A 24755-nucleotide genomic window follows, 5' to 3' on the forward strand; every position below is an offset into this window, starting at 1 on the left:
CCTGGTGACGGTTTTCATTTTTAGGCCCCACCAGTACCTTAAGTACAAACCCAGAGTCCCTCTTACAGATTTTTCCTGCCTCAAGCATTTCATCCCTGGTCTCCATTCCCTAGCAACTATAATCCCCTCCCAGTAGCAGATTCTTAGGAACAGAAGTCCCTATTCCTTCCTTTCCACGGATTCCTCCCATCTGATTAGACATTGTATCTGCACCTCCTTCCAGGTTGCCTGAATTCAAGTTTGTCTCTGGTTGGCTCTAACTCACTGATCTCTTTCGATGAAAAACAAAGCAAAACAAAATAAAACATTAATAGCATTCCCCAACAAACTCCCCAGTTGTAGTATGGACATGTTACCAGCTTCTCTTTCATAGTTTTGTTGTCTATTGCTGCTGAAAACCCCTTCAGTACTCAGTGGCTAAGAACAGCCTTCATTCTATGGCTGTGATTCTGTGGGTTTGGTTGGGTGGTTTTCTGCTGCATTGAGTGTGGGCTGGGACAGTCACCCAGGAGCTCACTGCCCTAGAGCATCCAAGATGGTTCACACACATCTGAAACCCTAGCACTGGGCTTGCTGAGCGAAGCCTCTGCCCTTTTCTTTTAGTCTGAGTTTCTCTCTTCTCTGTGTGGTGTCTCGGTGCTTCCAAAAGGTAGGAAAGCATCAACTGTAACTGTGTCCATAATAGAAACAGCATCATTTCAGCCACATTCCATTGGTTCAATGGAGAACTGAGCAGGAGATAGCTTTTCAAAGCCACGGACATCTGGAATTGTGATTCACTGGGGTCGTCCTCCTATACAGCTTCCATACAATCCATACAGCCTCAAGCAGTCAGTAGCCTCTGCTACCCATAGTCATTAATATTTTTAAATTGTGGAATTTAGTCATTAATATTTTTAAATTGTGGAATTTAGCCATTAATATTTTTAAATTGTGGAATTTAGAGTCAGTCTGACAGAGAAAAGAGGAGAGAGAGGGAGAGAGAGAGAGAGAAAGAGAGAGAGAGAGAGAGAGAGAGAGAGCATGTGTTTAAGTTGAGAACTGAAACACCATCTCTCCTCACATTCCATTCACTTGACTAAGGAGGCCTTAGAAGTGAGACCATGTTTACTCCTGAGTTGGCCTAACCTGTCTCTTGTCTGCTTCCTACTTCCCATACAGAAGTATGGCCAGTAGTATTGAGCACAAGCAACAACCTCACACCCTATAGGTGAGAGTAGGGGGCACCCTCTCCTGGAAGGCCGTGTGCTTGTTAGTTCTGTCAACTTGATACAACATGGAATCATTCTGGAAGAGAATCTTTTTTTTTCTTTTAAGATTTATTTATTTATTATATGTAAGTACACTGTAGCTGTCTTCAGACACTCCGGAAGAGGGCGTCAGATCTCATTACGGATGGTTGTGAGCCACCATGTGGTTGCTGGGATTTGAACTTCGGACCTTCGGAAGAGCAGTCGGGTGCTCTTACCCACTGAGCCATCTCACCAGCCCCAAGATATACGAGAATCTTAATGAGAAGTTACCAGATTGTACTGTGGGAGTGTCCATGGTGGGTAGCACCATCCCCTAGTCAGATTATCCTGAACAGTATAAGAAAGAAGAAAGCTAGCTGAAAATAGGAAAGTGGGCAGACAAGGACGCATGCCTTTTCCTTCAGCTCTTCACTATGGATGTGGCTTGGCTTGATTCAAGCTCCTGACCCTGTAAAGCCCTCACAGTGATGGATTAAACTTGGAGTTGTAAGCTTTTCCTCCTGAGTTGCTTTCTGTCAGAATATTTTATCACAGCATCAGAAATGAAGTCAGAACAGACAGGATGGTCTCCCACCCTTGGGCTCGCTCGCTAGACTGAGCACAGGACCACATAACACCCAGGGACTTTCTGACTCTAAGATTCAGTAAGTCTTACTCAGCCAAAGAAAAATAAAGGCTTAGTAACCTCAGAATCGCAGCTTCCCATCTCCTTCCCAATGTCTGTGGTGCTGGCTGACGGGGAAGGAATTCATTCCACTCAAGGGTGGATGCTGCTGTGTGAGAGAGACTCGTCTGAGGGCTACAGTTCCCACCTAGTTTAGGAGAACACACAGCATCATTGTGGGTGGCATATTTGGCCACCATGGGCTGGTCGATTGGTACACTCTTTACAACACGGGGCCTGATTCAGGGGCCCATTCTAGAGCAAAGGCAGAGACGCCACGGGGAAATCCAAGAACAACAAGACACTTGACCTATAAGTGAAGGTGGAAGGAAGCAGGATTAAAACAGGCCAAAGGCACAGGAAATGACTCAGGATCAGATGTCCCAGGCCATCTAGGGCAAGGACATGGAGGGTAATGTGCCTGGGTAAGGGCACTGACTCCGTCGCCTCCCAGCCCTGGGCCTTCGTCATGTTTCTCTGAATGTCACTTTTCTCATCTATAAAATCAGCAGTCTCATTAGCTTTCTCTGTGTTCTTCTGACCAGGAAAGACAAAGTGGGTGCCAGGCTACCAGTAGAAGCCTGGTTAATGTCTGCTTGGTGGCTGTTATGTGGGAAGCCAAGGGAGCCGTGAGTGGGTGAGTATTGCAGAAATGGGCATAGATATGTTAAGCTCCCCATGTCCCAGACCCATGAGTGATTAGCAAAGCCATGGGTTCAAGAACTGCTGAAGTCTTCTTCTGGTCCAAGTGCAAATGTTTATAAGTGATTGATGGATTGATTGATTGATTGATTGATTGATTGATTGATGTGTGTAAAAACTAGCAAAGTCAGCTTCCTCCTTCTTGGGAGTTTACAGCCTGAAACTGCACCTACAGACATCTCCTAGGAGAATGGCTAACTCCACACGTGCGCCCTTTCTTTGTTCCCTCCCCATTCCCAGTCAGGTTTCCCCACCATGGTACAAAGAACACAGTCAGTCCATTATTATTCCGATGCCTGCCTCTGTTGGAATGGCATGGCTGGGTTAAGTGAAAGGAAAGAAACCTTAATAGTTAATGACACAGCAGCCCAAACCTCACCGGAAGAGCCTTAGCTTTAGCCACGCCTCTCTCTTTCATCCTGTACCTACCTCATACCCCATACCCCATCTATGGATGCACACCCCTGAGTTTGGCTGATTATGGAATGTCTGTACACTCAACAAGCAGCCTGAGCAAGCTTGAACAGCCCAGGGAAGTACAGAGTCCAAGGAGGTGCTGAAGAGCTGAGACCAGAAGGGCAAGAAGTTCCTGGAGAGAACACACACACAGTGAAGGTCAGGCTTCGTGCTCTGAGTATACCCAAGTCTCTTAGAAGACAGCCTGGCTCAGCAGAACATGTGACCTGGGATTGTTGGAAGGCAGGTGGGGTGCTTTGGGGAGGGAGAGAGAGCAAAGGCAATGACACAGGATCAGTAACTCTGGCAATCAACCTAAGGATGGGTGCTGCAATGGAAGCTGGGGCGGTTCAAATAAAAATGGCTACTATAGGCCCAAAAGAGGTGAGGCCTTGTTGGAGGAAGTGCATCGCTAGGGATTGGCCTTTAGGTTCTCAGAAGCTCAAGCCAGGTCTAATGGCTCACAGTCTTCCTTCCTGCTGCCTGCCAATCCAGATGTAGAACTCTCCAGCACCATGTCTGCTTGCACTCTGCCATGCTTCCTGCCATGATGATAATGAACTGAACCTCCTAACTATAAGCCAGCCCCAGTGAAATGTTTCCCTTTGTAAGAGTTGCTGTGCTTATGATGTCTGTTCACAGCAATGGAAACCTTAACTACGACAGGAGGAGAATGCACTCAGTCTTTGAGGCTGTAGGCATAGAGTGTTTGGTTTTGTGTCATAGGAAGCTTTTCAAAGCAACCCAAGTGCTTAGCTTTGCAGCTGCTACTGAGGAGAACATGCAGAATAGGACCCTGCTTCTAAGGAAACCATGTCAAAGTTGTAAGCAAATAGATTGGGCCCTCAGATAAGGCAAATGTCAAAATGAGTCATGGGTTAGCCTGTCCTGACGGAAACAGCTGTGAGATAGCCAGAGCTCTCGAGGTAAGTGGCTGAGTCCAGCATTCCAAGTCCAGATGTCTCCAGAAACCAGTGGGGAGCGGCAGTGGAGGCTGCAGGACAATGTGGAGGGCACTGTGAGCTAGGTCATGGTCACCCAACTACAGCAAGGAAGTCACAACGCCCTAAGCCTGTCAGACATGTGTATGTTTCGAAGCTTTTCTCCCCTCCTCCTCCCCTTCTCCTTCTCTCTCCCTCCCTCAATCCTCCCCACCTCCATGCCTTGCCACCCACCTCTCTCCAGGGTCTCATTATGTCCCCAGACTGTCCCTAAACTTTTGGGCTCAACAACCCTCCTACCTCAGCCAACCAAGTAGCTGGGCATGCCCAGGGTCAGATGTTTTAAACTTGAGAGGTTCGCTCGGGAGTTGTAAGACGGGATGAGCCACAGACGGCAGATCATGAAGGGAAGCCTGCCAGGGGCTCAAGCCTCCATCCCCACCAAGATGGCAGCCTGGGCAGGATGCTGTAGATGGGGGTCCCATCATCCTGATGGCTGACTCTGCATGGATGAACAGGAGGCTGTTTGATTGTGTTCTGGGAAGAAGTAAGGCAGGCAGAATCTTGCCTGTGTCTTTCACTAAAGACGAGCATTCCAGTTAAAGGTTTGGGATTCCCCTCCCCCCCATTTTGAGATGTTTCTCATGAACATGTCCAAGCATAGAGCAGTGTGAAGAGAGCCATGGAGAAACACCTCCTGTCCTCCTCTGGATTCAGTGTGGACATTGCACATCACCATCTCTATCCAGGACTACCTCTGGACTGTGTGCCACTAACCTTATGCAGAATCCTGGGAGGTTCTAGTATATTAGCAGGATGAGAAACTGGGAGGTGTCCTGATCACTGGGATTCACTTAGATTCACATCTGGGCTTCCCTTCCCATGCTTGGCAGTGACAGATAACTGTTCCCAAACCATTGTCTTCTAACTTCTGGGTGGCTCAGTCACACAGGCACTAGAGGAGGTCTGGGGAAGACATGTGAAGAAGACTCTCTCTCTCTTTCTCTCTCTCCCTCCCTCCCTCTCCCTTTCCCTCCCCCCTGCCTCTTGTGCATGTGTGTTATCTGTCTGTCCGTCCCTCCTCTCTCCCCTCCCCTCCTCCACTTTGGATACCACCTCCTTCCACACCACATGGAAATACCTCTGCATCTTGGGCCTCCAGGTGACCTGCTGGGTCATGTTTTATTGTTCCATTCAGACCTTGGCTACAAAGAGTATCTAACGGGCAGATGGTTTTGGTCTTTGGGGAGGCACAGCAGAGGCAGATAACGCTGGCAGAGATTGCAGTGGGCAAAGCCCACAAGAGAAGAAAAAAGCTGGTATAGAGAAAGAAGGCTTCTGATGGCATGGAGCCTGGCTCTGGAAAGAGAGTCTCAGCCCATGATGCTATGTGAGCTAAGCAAGCAGCCCCTGCAGAGGAGTGCACTGGGCAGAAGCACCAGACTCTTGTCTGCTCTGTCTGGTCCCAGAGTTTCCAGAGAAGTACTATTATGGAGTTGCCTGCAGAAAGGGCTAAGGCTCACACACCACAAAAGATGTTGAGGGTGCTGAAGCAGAGGCTGCCAGCCAACTCCCGCCTCCAGCTTTCCAGCATGTTCTTTTGGAAGAAAGATCTAAGTGGTGTTCCGCCATATCCGCCTCAGCAGACTCATCCCTGGGGGGAAGAAAGAGCTTAAGTCACACACATCTTGATTCCATCCTGAAGGAACTTCGTGTGAGTAAGAAATGAACAAGAAGGGGGGTGGGGGCTCACCCCGGGATACTGATGTATATAATTCCAGTGCCAGAAGTCTCTTGGCTGTGGAAGTTTTTAAATAGCTGATGAGCCGCACAAGACCACAGCGGATGGGATTGTTAGGGCCCAGCTGGGATGAGTTAAATTATCTACACAGGACAGAGAAATACTTGAAGCAATAAATCTCCAGCAGTTGTCCATGGAACATGGGAAAGTTTCCTATAAAATTACCATCAGTTACCTGTTCCAGCACTGAGCCAAAACCTCCCACTTGGATTTTGGATAAACTGTTCTTCCCACGTGGATATTATTCACATACAGCAAGATGCACTGCTTGAAATGTCTAGCTCAGTGAATCCCGACCCTCTTGTATGTGAGTCTAGCGAATGTGTTAAAACACATAGCCACCACCTCAGCAAGAGGCAAGGCACTTCCTTCAACCTAGGAGATGCTTGCAATTCTGTGGCAGCCATTCTTGACCCTGAGTCCAAGCAGCCATGTATCTAAGCTGTAAGCCTGTAAGACTCAGGTTCACAGAACCATCCTCTATGGCGCTTTGTGTCTCCTTCACATGGGACAATGTAGGTGGCGCTCACAAAGCTGCTCTGCAAGCCCGCAGTTTACTCTTTCTATTGCAACATAGGCTCCATGATAAGCATGCGTGACAATGTGCTTCCCCACTTACTTGTAGACCATCTCTTGCTGAGTTCCCACAGACATTTTGTGCACAAGCTCCATTTCTCTCAGAACCCCCTTACATTTTAACTTTCTTACATAGTAACATTTTTTTTACTTTGAGGTAATTGTCAACTCACATGTGGTAAATAGCAGAAATCAATGCACTTTTGGCTTAGGTTCTCTAATCTTACATAATACACAGCTCTGTGTGTGTGTTGTGTGTGTGTGTGTGTATGTGTGTGTGTAAGAGAGAGAGACTAGGTATATGGGTCAGTGTCTGAGTATCTGTGTGCGTGTGTGTGTGTGTGTGTGTGAGAGAGAGAGAGAGAGAGAGAGAGAGAGAGAGAGAGAGAGAGAGAGAGGCTGGGTATCTGTATGTATCAGTCTCTGAGCATCTGTGTGCATCTATGTGTGTGCATGTGTGTGGGGGTGGAGGGTGGGTGTTTCTGTACCTGTGTGTTTGTGTGCGTGTGTGCATGCACACACATGTTGAGTTCTTAGTGGTTTTACTGCAGGTGTAATTCATGTGAACGCCACCTGAGTCAAGACCCAGATCAGTCACAAAGATCCTTCAAGGAGCCATATTGCCACAGCACCTCCATTCTTTCCCGTTCGTAGCCCAGGCAGCTCTATAAACCTCCCTGTCATGGTTGGGGTTACTATTGCTGTGCTGAGACACCATGACCAAAGGCAATTTTGGAGGGAAGGATTGATTTTGCTCACAGTTCCATATAAAACAGCTCGTTATCAAAAGGAGTGAGGGCAGGAACTCACACAGGGTTGGAACCTGGATTCAGGATCTGATGCAGGCCATGGGTGTGGGGGCTGCTTACAGGGTTGCTCCTTATAGCTTGCTCAGTCTGCTTTCCTATAGAATCCAGGGATGGAATCAGCAACAATGGGCTGGGCCCTCCCCCAATCAATCACTAATTAAGAAATTGCCTCACAAGCTTGCCTACCACCCAGATCTTCTGGGGACCATTTTCCTAATTGGAGTTCCCTTCTCTCAGATGACTTCAGCTTGTGTCAAGTTGACATAAAGCACCAGGACACTCGGTAGATGTTTCACTCCCTGAAGGGAACCATGACCCATGGATCTATCCTGCCATAGCCCTTCATCTTGATTCCTGTGGCCCTAACCCCTAACATTGTAACCTGCTCATTTATAAAGAGGCAACACTTTTGAAAATGAAGCCCAAGTTAGAATCAAGAAGGTAGCAACAGCTGGTCCAGAACCCAGCCATGATGGAAGACAACAGGGATGGGACATTGAATCTTTGAGAGAAACAGAGAGCTTAGTAGGATTCCCACCTACCACAGGATACAAAGGTGGGGCTATCATCACAGGGGCTGGACATCTGGCTCCACGGGTGGAAGTTTCACTAGCAGACATTAATTGCTACTAGGTCCCTTGGGCCCTTAGAGCCCATGCAGTAACCCAAACTAGCCAGAAGAGGGCACCAGATGCCTGAAGCAACCATCCATCCTGCTCAGGGAGACCTTTCAGTTAAGGCCTGCGCCCGGGAAACCTGTAGGCAGGGACCACTAAGGCTGTGGGCCCTGAAGCCCTGGCTCTCCCGGCCTCCTTCCTCTAGGGATAAGCAAGAATCTGGTGAGGTAAAGGGGATGTTTGGTTGCAGGGTAGAAAACAGAAGTGAAGGATGGTTGAAATATGTATCCCAGATGAGGATGCCTGTTGCCTGGACCAGGAAAGGAAAAGGCATCTCAAAAGGCAGAGTCCAAGGGACTGCTGGTGTCTGAAGGAGTTCAGGTGACTCCATCCGAGAGACTAGCTCAGCATCACTAAACTAATGGCCTCCAGCCACTCAGAGACCTCAGTAGCCTGGTGGCCTTTAAGGAGGAGATACTGTGAAGCAAAATGACACAAAAGTCTTGCTTGCCTCAGACTGCCCCACCATGCACTGCCCAGGGCCCTTTTGTAAAGTCACCACCTCTCTGAACCTCAGGACATCCTCTGCCATCACAGTGTATCGGAAGCACCACTTGCCCACAGGCCAGCTGTAGAGACTGGCTCAGGTCACAGAAAGGATGCCTCCTGCAGAGCCTCATATAGTCTAAGGCTTATAGCATTTCCCATGTCATCCGAAGCCAGTGTTAAGCATCATGAGCAGGGGAGCAGCTCTCAACTGGGGCTGCAAAACAGAATGGGCTTGGCATGACGCCCAGGTGGCTGGCACCCCCCTCCCACACTCTCGATCTTGGGGGCGCAGACCATCTCCTAAAGTTCAAGGTCCCTTTTCCACTGCTAAAGGGGAGGCCTTTCTCCTAGGATTAATAACTGCCCGGGTGCACAGATATGCTACCCAGAACTCACCTGACTTAGGAGTGACAGCAGAAGCTGGGGGCTCTTTTTACTTATTCAACAGCCATTGCTGAGGCCAGACACGGATGCTGAGAGTGTAACTGTAACTGCATGGTGCTGGGGCTACACTGAAAATCCCCTTAGTCTCAACCTCTTCCTCCAAAATGCCAAGAGCCCACGCAGCCTGTGGCGTAGGTGCCCTAGGAGAGAGTTGACAGCTGCTCACACCATTGCTATGCTCTGGAGCACAAGGCTGGGTCCTCACAGCTCTAACAAGCCAGGCTCTGCCACTGCTCACCAATTGGCTGCTTATCGAGACATTTAATAATGTAAGGCATAAAAGAAGATTCACTCAGGGTGGCCACACTGGGGGGGATGGAGAGATCAAGAAGTTTAGTGGCCCCTGAAAGTCCAGCCTGAGGTGCTGGCATGAGATGCAGGTTTAAGCGGAGAGCAAGAAGCACACATAACTAAGCAGTCTCCATCAAGGTGGGCCATCGTCCTCTGGGCTCCAGTCTCCCGGAAGTTGTTCTGAGTTCAAACTGAAATCTCTTCCTGGGAGACAAGCTCCTCCTCTGGCTGGCACTGGGGTCCCAGCCTTTTGCTTTACTAAGCATGAGATTCCCGAGAAAACTTTTATTTTGTATGGGTTTTGTTTTAATAGTCTGATGGAGCAGCTCGAATGTCTCTCTCTAGAATAGCCATCACCCTGCCAGGACAGTTACACTACCAGCTGCTACCTAATTAGGACATGTGACATCCCCAAAGGCCCAAGAAATCCAAGGCCAGAGTCTTCCTGAAGTCAGAAACGTCTGTGTACTCTCCTCTCCTCTCTTCTGTCTCCCTGGCAGTACCAACACCACCATCCTCGGCCTCTCTTCTCACTGGGCTCAGTCAGTGAGGACCCCAAAGGACTTCATGGGTGAACAAAGCCATGATAGATGTAGATGCACTGTGTCCCAGAGCTCTGTGGCAGCAGCCTCAGAACTACACTGTCCTGAAACCACAGCCTCTGTTTTTCTGGCCTTAAGATAGGTGGATTTTGCTGTAGCCAGATGAAAGGAGGGGACGTCTCTCTTGCTTGGCTTAACTATACCACGCCTTTGTTGAGAAAACCTGGCCACTCTTCTGCCCTGTCTCCATCTCAGGCTGTAGCTGGGATGCACAGACCAAGGCCCCCAGGAGCTAAGGGTTGAATGGTCTTGGGCTCTGTTCCCCAGTGTGCTCATTTCCTCGAGGACCTGACTTCATCCTGCCACAGCAAGCTGGATACCAGGAAAGGAGAAAACCGCAGGGCATCCAGAAGGAAGGCTGAGTCTTCCAGACCTCAGCCCCAGATGTAAATGCCTCCACTGGAAAGCCCCTAGAGGTGTGAGCAGACCAGAGGTGTGTTACCAGTGTGTGCTCTTCACCATGTGATACTTAGAACTTCTCCAAAGCCATGGTGGCTTCCTGGCTGTCCCAAAGCTACATGCTGTATTCATTACTGTTCCCTAGGAATGGCAAGCTGGGTCCCACCCCACGCTCTACCTGACCTCGTATTAGAAAATAAAGCCTGTCCCTCCCCTCCCACACACAGCCCACTGCACCTATCCCCAGCATCAGCCCTCTTGGGGTGATGTCCTACCTGCCACAATGTTGCCAGAAGTAATGCCCCAAGGCTGGCCTGTAGGGAGCAGGACTTTCCCAGGGCCCAGAGCCCAGCTGGGGTCCCAGCCCTCCCAGCAGAATTTGCTTTAAGCAGAGATGGGGGCTTTCCTGGCCTTATGTGGGTGGGTCCCTGAAGGCCTAGAGGTCCTAGCATCTAGATAGGCAATGGGCTAGGGATCCTGAGTGGTGGGAAATCCCAGCATTCCACCCCTATCAAGGGACTCCCCAAGAAAACTGGAGTGGAGCCAGTTCCCAGGCTCTGCAAAGCAGTCCCCTAGCCTGGCCAACAACCAAGACCAGAGCATCAGGAGTGCTGTTAGTTTGTCTGTTTGTTTAATTTGGTATTGGGAGGAGACTGAAAGGAAGGAGGGAGGGAGAGAGGAAAGGAGGGATGGGGGAGGAAGGGGACAGAAAGGATGAAGAAGAGGGAGGAGAACAAAATGGAGCATTAAGAAGTTTGTGGATGAAAACTGTTGGATGGGGTCCCAAGCTGGTAACCCAATTGTGGCTTGGTACGGTTATGCTTGAAGTGCAGGGCTTCCAGAGGAAGGTCTTCTAACAAAAGTGTCCCAGGAGTGGGTGGCCTGAACCCCAGTGTCTTCCCCCACCCTCTTGGGTGGGCTCCGGGCCACCGCCGTGGGGACAGACAGGGCGGGAGCCCTGCACAGAAGCCGCAGCCCTGCCCTTTGGACTGCGTGAGTCACGATGGCTGGCTGCACACCAAAAGGCTTCGAGGGTAGGCAGGCTGGGAAGGAGGGGGCCACGGATAGGGGGACCCTGAGAGATGAGGGAGGCAGAGGGCGAGAAGCTAAACAAGGACTTCACCCTCGCTGAGGAAAAGTGTCGGGCTGCAAAGGGATCCCTGAATTAAATGCAGGGAGACTGACGGGCTGGCTCCAGTCAGCTGACTATGACAGTTGACCACCCGCTCTGGGGGGCGGGGGGGGGGCGCGGAGATTGGTTTGGTACTGAGTCCAGTTCCGCCAGCTGTGGTTCTGTCGCCCCCTCTCGGTGTGGCGGAATCACAGCAGGACACTGCTTTCATCCTGAACAAGACTGGGTCCCTGGGGCTAGCCAGAAGAACCTCCTCCATATTATCCCAGGAGCGCCCTGACAGGAAGGGATCTCAAAGGAACCTGGCCTTATAGCAACCTAGGAAGGGCGGGACTGGCCCTGCAAGGTGTCCCAGACCTTCATCTCCTGGTACACAGCAAATAGAAGACCAAAGCAAGCAAGGGGGAAATATACAATCTCAGCCTTGGGAAGGCTGAAGCAGGAGAATCAAAAAAAGTACTTTCAACTAGAGAAACTCCCTTGTGTCTTAAAGAGCAGGAAGCAGGAGGAAGGTCTGTCCTCACTGGGGGTTATTTTGGAGTCCACTGTACTTGCAAGTTGCAAGACTGAGGGAACCCACAGATCCGCCTTCCTCCTTCCCATCTTCACGGAGTCGCCTGCATTCACTTTCGCGACATGGAACCCATCTGACAGTGGCTTACACCAGCTGTAAATTTTGTTGCCATAACAAGGGGTTTGGAGGGGCTGGTGAGATGGCTCAGTGGATAAGAGCACCCGACTGCTCTTCCGAAGGTCCAGAGTTCAAATCCCAGCAACCACCTGGTGGCTCACAACCATCCGTAACGAGATCTGGCGCCCTCTTCTGGAGTGTCTGAAGACAGCTACAGTGTACTTACATATAATAAATAAATAAATCTTTAAAAAAAAACAAACAAACAAACAAAGGGTTTGGAGATTTGACTGTGTACCGAGAAGACAGATCAGTGATACCACAGGGGTTCAAGCCTGTCTTTCCACCCAGGAGTCTTACCTCTTTCTCCTAGGGGAGCCACTTGTCTCCTCCGCGTTGCCAGACACTCTTGAATTCCAGGCTAGAAAAATGAAAAAGCACAGAATAGCAAAGAACTTTCTTCTAGTTGAAGGGACACTGGCCTCAGGTCTCTCTCTCTCTCTCTCTCTCTCTCTCTCTCTCTCTCTCCTTCTCTGTACAGAAGGTGTCTCATGCATCCTCCTATAAGGGAGAGGGAAACAGATGCTCATTGGGCTGTATCCCTCCATTAGTCCAGAAGGGACTCCGTCATTGGTGGGTGCTGCATGGTGCTGTTCTATGCTGGGCCTTGCCTCCAAGGCGAAGGCTGAGATTTGCACTCTATAGACAGAGCAAATGAGGCACAGCTAATGGTGATGCTCCAGCCTCCTGGCTTTAGGGATTAATAGTTGATAGTTGGTGGTTTAAAATTGGCTGTTGGGATATTTTATGATATGAGTCTGTGAAACACATTTATGATAACTGTCGTTAGTGAGATCTGTCACTGTGACACGAGATGAGAAAGTAACTTCAAAGAGGGACAATTCGGTGTAGCTCAAAGTTCCAGACGTTTCCGTCCAGTCACTTGACTCCATTGCTCCTTGAGGCTGAGCACTGTGGTGGGAAACATGTTTTAAAGCTATCCACCTTCTAGACTGGGAGCAGAGACACCACACCTGGGGACCGACTTCCTCCTCTGCTGGGCCCCACCTCCTGACATTTCCAGAGCCAGAGTATTGACAGAAGTCTAATTACGCACCACCTGACAGACAGCAGAGAGAAGCCAGCCTTGCTTCTGAAAGGTTCCTTCCAATTTACAAGAAATGCCAGGCAGATCCAAAGTTAGGGGGCAATCTATAAAGTAAGCAACCCATACAATTTATGCATAACATCGCCTGGAAGCCAGGGAAAATCTAAGGAGGAAATTCAGTCTGAATATTAAGAGACAATGGGGCTAGAGAGATGGCTCAGTATCACTTGCATAGCAAGCATGAGGTCCTGAGTTCAAATCCCCAGCATCCACCTAAGCCAATCACAACAAGGCATGGTAGCACACATTTAAACACATCACTTGTTGGCACATAATTTAATCCCATCACTCAGAAGGCAAAAGCAGGTGAATGTCTGTGAGTTCAGAGGCCAGACTACTCTACATAGTGAGTTCCAGGCCATCCAGGACTACATAGAGTGTCTTAGTATTATGTGTGTGTGTATACATATATATATATGTGTGTGTGTGTGTGTGTATGTATGTACGTGTGTGTACATATACACATTATATATGTTGAATTACATACAAATTGAATCACACACTATATATGTATATACATGTGTGTGTGTATATATATATATATATATATATATATATATATATATAGTTTGTGTATGAGAGAGAGAGAGAGATTCAACTTGTCTCATTGCTTTGAATGTTCATTTTGATCCCTGCATGAAGACTTGATCATTCTAGGCTTCTCTGAGGTCAACCCCCTTTCTTCCTCTTTGCAATAAGTAAATTATTTGTGAGGAGGGATGTGTCCATTCATCATTTACATATAATAAACATGCTATATATTATATTTTTAAAGATTTTTATTTATTTATTTTACATATATGATGAGTACACTGTAGCTGTCTGCAAACACACCAGAAGAGGGCAACAGATCCCATTACAGATGGTTGTGAGCCACCATGCAGCTGCTGGGAATTGAACTGAGGACCTGTGAAAGAGCAGTCCGTGCTCTTAACCACTGAGCCATCTCTCCAGCCCTATATTATTTATATATACTATGTGTGTTTCTCTGTGTGTGTGTGTGTGTGTGTGTGTGTGCGTGTGCGTGTGTGTATCCAGGCTTGCTGGCTGCCAGCCTAGGTTCCAGGGCAGTAAAAGTCACTGTCTTTCAGGAATAAGGTGGAGAGTGATGGAAAAGGGTCCATATGTCGTCTTCTGGCCTCCTCATGCACACTCACATACACATACATGTATATATCACACTAGCACAATGCAATTGTGTATACACACATACATATACATGGGGGGATGACTGCTAGATGTAACTGAAGCTGGAGCCCATCCTCTGGCATGTCCATGAGGATGTCATGGAGACAGGCAGTCTACCAAAGGCAAAAGGTCCTGACACGCAGCGTCATTTCGCTGATTGAAATCTGAACTTCAGGAGGGCCATCCTGGTTCAGTACACACTGTCACCTGTCTACCCATACGTCCTTCACAAGTGGCTGAGGGGAACGAGGAGTCCTTTGTGTCACACCAGCGACTTCTTATCACTTCAAGATTGCTTCATCCGTTTTAAAATTGCTTCTACATTCCATGTCCTCTTTGACTCAAATTGAAATTCCGAACTTCATTTTTATTCTAGGGATCATGCTCTGAGTGTGGAAGGAGGGCTGCAATCATGTCTGCACCATCTAAGTCACACTAAATACACAGTGTTGATATTCCTATCTACAGTGAGATTTGTAGCAGAATTATCTTTCAAAAAGAATCTGTCCACCAGTAAACATCAGGCAACTGTGCAGTACATAGCCTACATCATCAGACAGGATGAAATGGATTTCTGCTGGCCTTCGTGAGTGTTTGCCAGGCGCTCATGTGGCGGTGTGCTGTGAATATTGAGTCCAAAGCAACTTGCTGTATCGAGTTTATTACTAACACCAGGTACCGGACAGCAGTGAGGCTGTGGGGGGCGGGGGCGGCCTGTTCAGGGTGAGGCAGCCAGTAAGTCGTGCTTCTTCTCCCAAGGATCTCAAGTCACACAGCTGCTGCTTAACCACACACACACAATCGCATACTCAGTCATATGCACACACAGAGAGACTCACACACTCAGTCATGCACACATACACAGAGAATCACATAGTCATATGCACACACAGAGAGACTCACACACTCAGTCATGCACACATACACAGAGAATCACATAGTCATATGCACACACAGAGAGAGTCATATACTCAGTCGTATGCACATACACAATCACATATTCAGTCATACATACACACACACACACACACACACATCTGCAGATGACCCAAAGCATGTCTTCTAAGGTTCCCTTTCCTCTCCTGCCGACAGGGAATAAATGCTACTATCACATCTGTCCACCCTGGAGCTATTTATTATTTACGTCCCTGTCTCTATGTTGCAGATGCCAGCACTGAGTTGTAAAAGTTGTCCTCAAAGAGTAGAGGCCTCTCTCTGTAGCTCAGGCTGGCCTGGCTGGAACTCAATACTAGCACAGGTTTGTCTGAAACTTTCAGCAATCCTCCTGCTTCAGCCTCCCAAGTGTTGGGATTTTGTGTGTGAACTAGTACACACTTGGCTAAGTGAATTTTTGTTTGTTCGGTTTTTAAATATAGCCATAGGGAAGGGGTCAGGGTGCTCTTATGCTGCAGCATGGGGGGATGTTCTTTCAACATCCAGGGCAGATCTCTGGGTGGAGCTTCTCAGACCACAGACCTACTGGACTGTTTTCAGTAGTCAAGACCTTGGCCGGACTGGGGGGCGGGGGCGGGGGGGGGCGCTTGTGAGTCCATCTGAGGGCCTGGGGGACAGCGACTCCAGCTGGAAACCTGGGCTCAAAGTCTCACTAAGAAGTTGGTGACTTTGGGTAGGGCGCTTTTCTGATCCTCAGTTTCCCTGTCTGTGAAGCCAAGTAAAGAGTTAAAATGGGTATTTGCGGAGGTGCGGCATTCTCAGAGGATGTGGTTTGCCAGCAGATCCCTCCTTTGGGGGACCAGAACCCAGTGGTGGAAACGAGCGCACAACTCCAACGCGTGTTCTGCTCTCAACCGGCTTGGGGACAAGGTGGCTTGCCCTCCACACCCACTTCAGCGCCTCCCAGGAGGGCCACTGGTGTCCGCTCTGCTCTTGGCCTGTCCAGGCACCCTGGGGTGCACATCGATACCGGAGCTGGGCGGGTCAGGAGTAGCCCACGTGATCTGAGCAGCAAGTTGGGCAGGACCGGCGCCACAGCTGCCTGGATCCCCACACACAGCTCTGTCTAGCTCAGTGCACCCTGACACTGGCCTCGCTCGGTGCCTGGGGTTTCTCTCTCAGGAGCTAAGAGAAAGGAGCAGAGGCCAGGACCCACGGAGCCAGAGCTACAGGCTGGGCATTCCCAGGAGAGCGGCTGGTGAGTGCACCAAGGACCTGGGGCTTACAGAACTCCCAGAAGAGGGAATCTGGCTCAGGGAGGGTGCAGCGACACCTTACTTCTGAACTCTGGGCTTCTTCTGGATGCCTTAAACACAATGGGCTAAATCCTTGGGGAGCCCATTTGGGGCTAAACAGTTGGTTTTAATTAAAAGCTTCCTTTGAGCTAAAAGCTGGTGCCTTCGGGAGACTTGGAGCGGAGCCCAGGGTGAGATGTTATTTGTAAAGAAACTTCCTCCTGGCTGCCCAGCTAGTCTTCTGGGAGCAAGAAGAAAGCAGATAGGTGCATGAAGGAGGCACTTGCCCTCCTCCAGACTTAGTGGAATCATGTTGTTGTTGTTGTTGTTGTTGTTGCTGTTGGACCATAGGTCCTCTAGGCCCTCCTTCTTATTATGAAGATGTGAGAGGAAAGGTGTTAACATCTCGGGTGTCACCCCCACTGTGTCCAAGCCTGGGAGAGAGCTGAGTCTCACAGATGCAGGAAGATTTCACAGAGCACACACCTATGTCCTACTGACCTGAACTAAAAACACAGTTTTTGCTTTCATCTGAAATGGGTTGGTGCTGTTGTCTGTTCTATTTCTATGCCACAAGGATTGCTCTTGTTTCCTTCTGAGGGCTTTGAGTGATAACCAGGGTTCAAGACTTCCCTAGATACCCAGGTACAAGTCTCAGGAAAAGGGATGGGCTAAAGACCAGGGGTAGCTGGGCATTGAAGTTGGTGCACCCCTGAGCCTGATGGCTCCCTGGCCCAGATGTGTGTCATTTAACACACACCCATCTCCCAACTAATTACAAGGCCTTAGTAAGACACGGCAACAGCTTTCCTGGCCACGAGCATCACCCCTCCAGCCCCAGGTCTCCAAGGTGTCACTTCTTAGAATCAGAGCATCACCAGGCAAGGTGGGGAGGTGAGCTCTTCCATCTCACCCAGCATCAGTGCCCCATCTCCAAAGTGGGTACCAGGGCAGGTGCCTTACAGGACTTGGAACCTGGTCCAGGCACAAGCATAAGAAGCTGGTGGGTCACCCTGATGCATTAGTGACTCTGAAAAGCTGCTGAGCACTAGAGGAGGAGGGAGGTTGGGGAGGGAGCACTGGGGGAGGGGAAGGTCAAGGAGGGGGCACTGGGGGAGGGGGAGGTCAGGGAGGGGTAAAGAGCCTGTAGGCTAATGATACCATTCCCTTCCCTCAGTATGGATGCAGGACGCCCATGTGCGCTGGCCATGCAGTCAAAGCACCTTTTAGGGCTCACTGTCTTGTTCTTTTCAAAAGCGACTTCTGAAAGAAGACACACACATCCCTAACATGTATGTACCCTGTACCCTACCACCATGGTGCCTCTTAAGTCTAAGATCCCAGCATCATACTGGGCTAGAGATGACCAGAGACCTTTGTAGATAAAGGCCGGCTTATCTGTTTCTAGTGCCACCTGTCCCAGAACCTGGCACATCAGTGACTGTGAGCAAACAAACTGAGGGACAACTCAGCATATGCCAGCTGACAGTGTGGCAGGATCACCCATGGGCCCCAACCTCTCACAGTAGACACTGAGATCTTGAGAGCAGGAGAGACCTGAAGCACCCAAGCTGCCTATGCCTGAATTGGTTTGGAAGCCCAGCTGCAGGCTCTGTAGCTGCACCTGGTTCAGTTCTTGCCACAGCCTGGAGTGGAAGCCTTGCATGTAGGTCAGAACCGATGGCCAGAGCCAATGAGGGTGAAGAGATCAAGCTAGAAGCGATACCAGGCAGTCTGGCTTGCAGGAGCCTTTCCAGAGCTCCATGGTAGCACCTGGCACATCTGTCGGGGAAGGGGGTGCTTCTGCATGGCAGTGTGTTCATCCTTCTTCTGGAGTCTGAGGCCCCAGTACCCCTGTGGTGCAAACCCTATCTACACACACACATAACCACACCCAGAAGCTCTGGAGTCAGCTCCAAAGGAGTCATAGTTGACACCTCTGTTTACACCTTTACCAGCAGGACTTGCCTAGCCCCGTCAGGGGCTAATGATGCCAGCTAGCTGGCATCGATGAGTTGTTCCCCAGTATGTTTGCTCACCATCACAGATGCACTAGGTTCCGGGTCAGTTGGCCCTAAAAGGAGATAAACCAGGGCTTTATCTACAAGTTTCTCTTTAGTGTGGCCTAAGGGTTAATTCAAACCTTTAATACATAAAGACGGCAGTCCCTTGAAACTCTACAGTCAGGTCTGAGCGGTCCCTCTTAGTTCTTCTCTCTCCTTCCTGCTGGCCACTCTGTCTGATGCCTCCCTGTTCCCCATTATAATCACTAAGTAACTGGTGACAGCTGGCATCTCTGAGGTTTGAAACAGGATTAAAGCTGAGCAGTGGAGCAAAGAGAACTTGTGAGTGCTTTGGGGCTCAGGAAGCTCGTGACTGGGTTATCAGCACAGACAAGGAACAGTCAGAGCCTGGAGGCATTGCCCTGCCCTAACAAGTACCCACCTCCCCTTCCTGGCCAGACATGGGGCAGCCCCAAGCCTTCCAGTGTCAGGCACATCCACTGCCCTTCACTGTTTTGAGAACAAATTTGCAAAAGCAGACCTATTGGTGAGGAGCAAGCAAGGCAGGGATGGCGGGGAGCACTGGCTTGCTGGAGGCTGCGGACCATGCCTGGCCAAGGGGCTAGCCTTTCACCTACTTCAACTGAGCACATCCTATGCTGGACTGGGTTGGACAGTGAAGCCATCAACATGTTCTCAAAATGCTACTAACATCCTGTGCATCTTAAAATACTGTCATCAAGCCAATTCTTCATGTGTATAATGACAAATATTCATGAGGATTCCTTGATGAACCTCAAAAACTAGAAATTTAAAAAATGATTTGTCAAGTCCAGCTTTGAGGATGAGAAAGGAGGCAGCTTCTCCTTTGGCTTTTCCTTCACACTCAGGATGCAAGCGCCCACGGACGGACTTTGATTTCTACTTCAGGAGGTGAAAGGGTGAGAGCCCTCAGCTGAGAGTCACACTGCTCATCTGCTCCAAGAATAGGGCCTGAGTGACTCCGAGTCCCGGCAAGGCACTTGCTCTAAAACGACAAGAATTCGGGATGAATGAGCCCCAGTCACCCATCAAATAAGAACTTCTTGTTCTGTTCTTTAGAAGCCAGACACCACGTGTCTTGAGGGTGGAGGCTGGGGAGTGCGCCGGCTCCTGTGACACTTTCTTCCCCACCCCGAGGCACCCTCTGAATGCATTCCTCAAAATTATCACTGTGCTCCAGGTTGGAAATATTAAGGGGTGATCAAAATGTTAGGGAGAAGTTATCTTTCACCGATTTGAAGGCACACAATGTTAGGGGCTATGCTGGTTGGCAGCGGTGGACTCTGGAAATTCACTTTAATAGCATCTGCCTGGATGTTATTAACTTATCGTTATTAACCTGTTATTATTTCACTTTTCTCCCTACCATAGAAAAAGAAAATACCTGACAAAAGCCACTGAAGGAAGGGTTTCTTTTCGCCCACAGTTTTAGGAGGCAGTCATAGTGGGGAAGGCAGGGTGGTGATTCCGGACTCAGGCTGTGGCAGCAGGAGCCTGAGGCAGCTGGTCACACTATACCCAAAACCAAGAAGAAGGGATGAGTGCAGGCACTCAGCTCAGCTTCTCCTTTAATGACCCCAACCCATGGGATGGTGGTCCCCACATTCAGGGTGAGTCTTCCTTTCCCAATTAAACCTCTCCGAAAATGCACTCACAGACCTGCACAGAGGCGTATCTCCTAGGTGATCCTGAATCAAGTCAGGCTTGATAATGAGGATTAATCATCATAGCCTTTCTTGTTGTTAATTGTGAAATTGTTCTTGAGATATGATCTCACTATGTAACCCAAGCTAAACTCCAAGCAGAGATCCTCCTGCCTCAGGCTAATGAGTGCAGAGGCTAGGAGCCACAATTAACCTCCATGTGGCCAAATTAAAGTACTTCTCTGACACAGAGCCAGTTCTTCTCAAACATTCGTACTGACTGCTTCTGACTGGTGACTGTAGAAGGTGAATCTCGGAAATGGAAAGCAAGTTAGAGACTTCCAGGTTTGCAGGAATGTATCTTCATTGACAATGGAGGACTTTCCCTCATGTATCTTTACTGATAACATGGCACCAACTCCCAAAGGAAGGCTTCTCTGACTACACAGTGGGCTCTATTCCTTTGCTGGTTACTCCCTATTTCCACCCTTCTAAAGTTTCTTCATCCTTCTTAGTGGTCAGTGAGGTTATGTCACTGTTAAGCTCCCTGGGGACAGCAACTCTGTATGACCCTGGAACATAGGTCCTTTCTATGCTCCTCATAAGAGTACCTGACTGATCCCCTTCTCCATGTTCCCAAGAAATTAAGTCAAATCCTCAGGGAAGACTTGCTGGAGTCTCTCAGTGCTAGTCAACTTGCAGCCTCCCAAAGCAGGTCTTTCTAGCATCTAAACTCTGTCCTTCCTAGGACCACATGGTTTCTGGAGCCGCTGGACTAGGAGTCACCTATCAGCTGTCCTGCATGACCAGCTGCAAACAGTGAGGAGCATAGAAAGAACCTATCTATATACCAGGGTCAAACAGAGTTGCTGTCCCCAGGGAGCTTAACATTAGCATCCATAACCTCACTGACCACTGAGAAGGATGAAGAAACTTAAGAAGGGTGGCTGTAGGGAGTGACCAGCAAAAGAATAGAGCTCACTATGTGGTCAGAAGCCCTCCATTGGGAGGTGGTGCTGTGCTATGTTCTCAGTGAGGATGCATGAGGGAAGGTCCTCCATTGCCAATGATGCCTCTAGTTTTATACCCAGATGTAATGTCACATCAATATGCCCTGTGAGAACCATGGGACATCTCTGTACAAAACTCAATAAGAGAGCCTATCTTCCTCTGCTCATCTACACCATGACTTTCGTTGGCCTGCCTCACACCCACTGCCCACCCTACAGAGCATACAGATCAAAGCTGTTAGTGACTAATCCCTTCCCCCCTCTCTGCCCACAGTATTGCCACCCACAGGGATCCCTGGACCAGCTAGTCCACTCTAACATGCACAGAACCTGCCTGATGAACTTCCCAAAGTCTTCAGGGTTGGGCAGAGCTTGGTGATCTTTATCCTAACCACCTTCTAAAGGAAGTTGTCAGTACGGACAACACTTAGAGAAATGAAGTCACCAGGTTCTGCCATTTTTCCTTCTGATATCTGAATTTTTCTTTCTGTGTTCTCTGACATTGACATGAACAAGGATGTTGGGTTTGGAGAACTTCAAAATATGAAGCCTGAGTCCATGTGAAGGTGCAAATAGATAATGTCAAAACTCAGGAGGTTGAGGCAGGAGGATTGAGAGTTTCATTCCAGTCTGAGTTATTCAGCAAGACTATACCTTAATACAATTAACTCATCAATAAAAATCCAGTGGATATCCATGCTGTTGAGTCATCTAGAATCACTGTACACCAGTATACTCAGGGGCTCAATGCTCTGATTTCAACTGAACCGTTCAGAGCCCTTGAGAGTGCTGGCTATTGACATTGTTGGGTGACCTTAACAGTCACTGGGCACAGGAATTCCCACTGGGCAGTCCCCTCAGCTGACCTTTCCCAGTGAGCAAAGTGTGCAGCCCCTAACCATCTTAGCCATGCAGGTATTTCTTCCTGTAGTGTCACCATGGGCTGTGCATGAATATTCCTGGAGCAAGCACATTTGGCATTGTGCTAGTTTGACATTCCCAGGGGTCTTTCTACCATGTGACATCCCTAAGCAAGAAGCCCCAACACTGGAAGGCTGTAAACCTTTCAGATAGTAAGGGATCATCTCCAACCTTTCTTTGACTACAGTGTTGGCTACTTTCCTGGTAGCTATGACAAAATGCTTGTCAAAGCCAACCTAAGGAGGTAAAGATTGCTCTTTGTCACACAGAAGACATGGGTGACAAGCACAGTGGCAGGAGCATGAGGCAGATGGCCACATCAACTCCACAGTCATGAAGCAGAGAGAGATGAATGCTGGTTCTTGGCTCTTTCTCTTCTATCCTTTTTCTTCAGCAAGGGATCCTAGCCTGAGGGATGGTGTTGCTCACATTCAGGGTGGGTCTTTCCTCCCCATCCAGATCTCTTGTATTTATACCCAGAGGTGTATCATCTAGATAACTCTAAATCCAGCACATGACAGCGGAGTAGCCATCATGCCTACATACAGAGCCAGTCTCTGAAATACCCTTGTTCTATGAGCTGGGGTGGGTTTAGACACGATTTTCTCTTTTATGAGCAAATGTGATGAGGCGCACATCTTACAGTAGAAGTGTAAGGATGGCTGTATGCATACCCTGGGGGCAAGAACTAACTTACATATCTACTTCCATTCATTTAACTGTTCAAAATTTATTAAATGGCCCTAGCCCCCAGACTGGTATTCATAGGTTTAAAAAAAAACTATTTGGCCCAGTACATCTCTGTGGGTGGATTTGCTGATCTGCCCCATACTCTGTGGCTTATTTGGTGTCCCGGGGGCTTCCTGGAGTTGATCGCCTGTGGCCCTGTGACTTTCTAGGTGTGGCCTGGATGAGGCGCAGAGATGGGGAAAAGGTTGGACCTTTCCACGCTCACAGACGAGGAGGCTGAGCACGTGTGGGCAGTGGTTCAGCGGGACTTCGACCTCAGGAGGCGAGAGGAAGAAAGACTCCAGTAAGTGTCTGGCTGGAGTTCAGGCCCTCTGATGTCCCAAGCGGCTGTCACCTCTGGTGTCATAGGTGGGTGTGTGGCCAGAGTGGATGGGATGCCATGATCTGGGAAGTGGCTTCCCTTTCAAGCTTTGGCTTCCTCGTTATGGAATGAGGTTTTCTGTTTTCTGAAGAGCGCCTTTGGACTCAACTCCACTTCTGGGAGTTGTCTCATGAGTCATGTGGTCCTGAGGCCCCACCTTGAAGAGAGAAAAGCTAACAGTGTTACTTGGTGAATGAGGTTTGGCTCTGCAGGGATTCAGGCAGAGGTTGGTGTCCATCCTGTTCAGTGATTAGAGGAGCACCCCTCTTCCTGGATGAGCCCAGCTAGTGCTCCTCACTCTCCCCAACTCCCGAACCAAGATCTACCTTGGTTTACCTCATTGCTTACACCTCCCTCTGCCTCATTTCTGTCTCTTCCCACAAGGAAAGGCAATTGGCCTGTCTGGTGCCTGTTCTCTTCCCTCTGTGTCTTTTGTGGGTTGGGTCGGTGTTTGGAGAAGTGAGGCAGAGACTCTGAGCAAAGGAAGGTAACTAAAGGCAAGCCGGAAGAACGAACGGGTTAGACACATGGGCTCTGGGGGTGAAGATGTGGAGGTCTCAAGGTTGGGAAGCGCAGCTCATTGAACCCCAGAATTCAAGGCTGGGAGGGAAGAATGGTGTAAGAGGGTCCCATCTTCAAATAAGGGCCAGACATTGTATTTGGTGATTTATTTTCTCCATCCTCCTCTTCTTCCTCATCGTCCTCTTCTCCCTCCTCCTTCCTTCCTTTTTTCCCTTCTTCTCCCTCCCTGCCTCCTTTTCCTTTCCTGCTCCTCTTGCTCCTCTTCTGCTTCTCTTACTTCTGGTGGTGGTCTCACCACGTAGCTCAAGCCAGCATGAAGCTCAGGGTCCTCCTGCCTCAGACTCCTCAGTGATGGAATTACAGGATGCCCCGCTCAATTGTCTATCTTTTTAGTCTGCTCTAGTCTGTAAGCTACACACACACACACACACACCACATATATACACACGCCACATACACACATCACACTACACACAACACATACACAACACACAGAGGGACACGCACTGCTCTCCCTCTCTCTTTCCTCTAAAGCTTGTTGTAGGAGCTGGCTGCTTAATTCCATGGCCTTCCACAATCTGATGTCTCCCAGCCATGCCCCTCTGACCTTTGCAGTTAGGTCCCCTTGTCCCACTTTCCTAAACCCAGAGAGAATTCCAGAGGTGTGTCTCTTATCTTCCATGCATTCCATATTTGCATGAGTCACCTGGGTCTTTAAAAAGCTTTGAGCAGAGAAAATATAATCACTTGTTATTATTTTTATACTACACAAACATAACATTGCCAAAGCAAACCTTGGTGAGAACAGCCAGCTAAGTCTCCACTTGTGAGCTCCTCCTTCCTGGGACACCCCCATCCTGGACCTGAGTTACCTGGTACTATGTACAAAGGAGACCTCAGCAGGACTGGGAGCCTGTGCACTGCCTTGTCTTGTGCATGAATATTGGAATTCCTCTCAACATCTCTTGCTTTGTGTGTCAGGTCCAACGCTCAGTTGATGCTGTGACCGAAATCACTGGATGGTCCCAAAACTCACAAAGAGCAGCCAGCCTCCGTGACTCAGGTTCTTGGGAAGGGAGTAACTGCAGTAC

The 24755-nt window shown here is 49.1% G+C and overlaps 1 protein-coding gene across 2 annotated transcripts in view; it reads left to right on the forward strand.

The window, feature by feature from the left end:
- The first annotated feature begins 16238 nt into the window (after positions 1-16238).
- Mlph (melanophilin) overlaps positions 16239-24755 on the forward strand; it is a 35256-nt gene continuing 26739 nt past the window's right edge. For both annotated transcript variants that reach the window (XM_021168811.2, XM_029478795.1), the window contains exons 1-2: positions 16239-16375; positions 22931-23064. In XM_021168811.2, coding sequence (XP_021024470.1) covers positions 22955-23064 — 110 coding nt within the window. In that variant the 5' untranslated portion in view covers positions 16239-16375; positions 22931-22954. The remainder of the gene's footprint in view (positions 16376-22930; positions 23065-24755) is intronic.

The sequence above is a fragment of the Mus caroli genome, chromosome 1 (genome assembly GCF_900094665.2).
Source record: "Mus caroli chromosome 1, CAROLI_EIJ_v1.1, whole genome shotgun sequence".
NCBI classification, from domain to species: domain Eukaryota; kingdom Metazoa; phylum Chordata; class Mammalia; order Rodentia; family Muridae; genus Mus; species Mus caroli.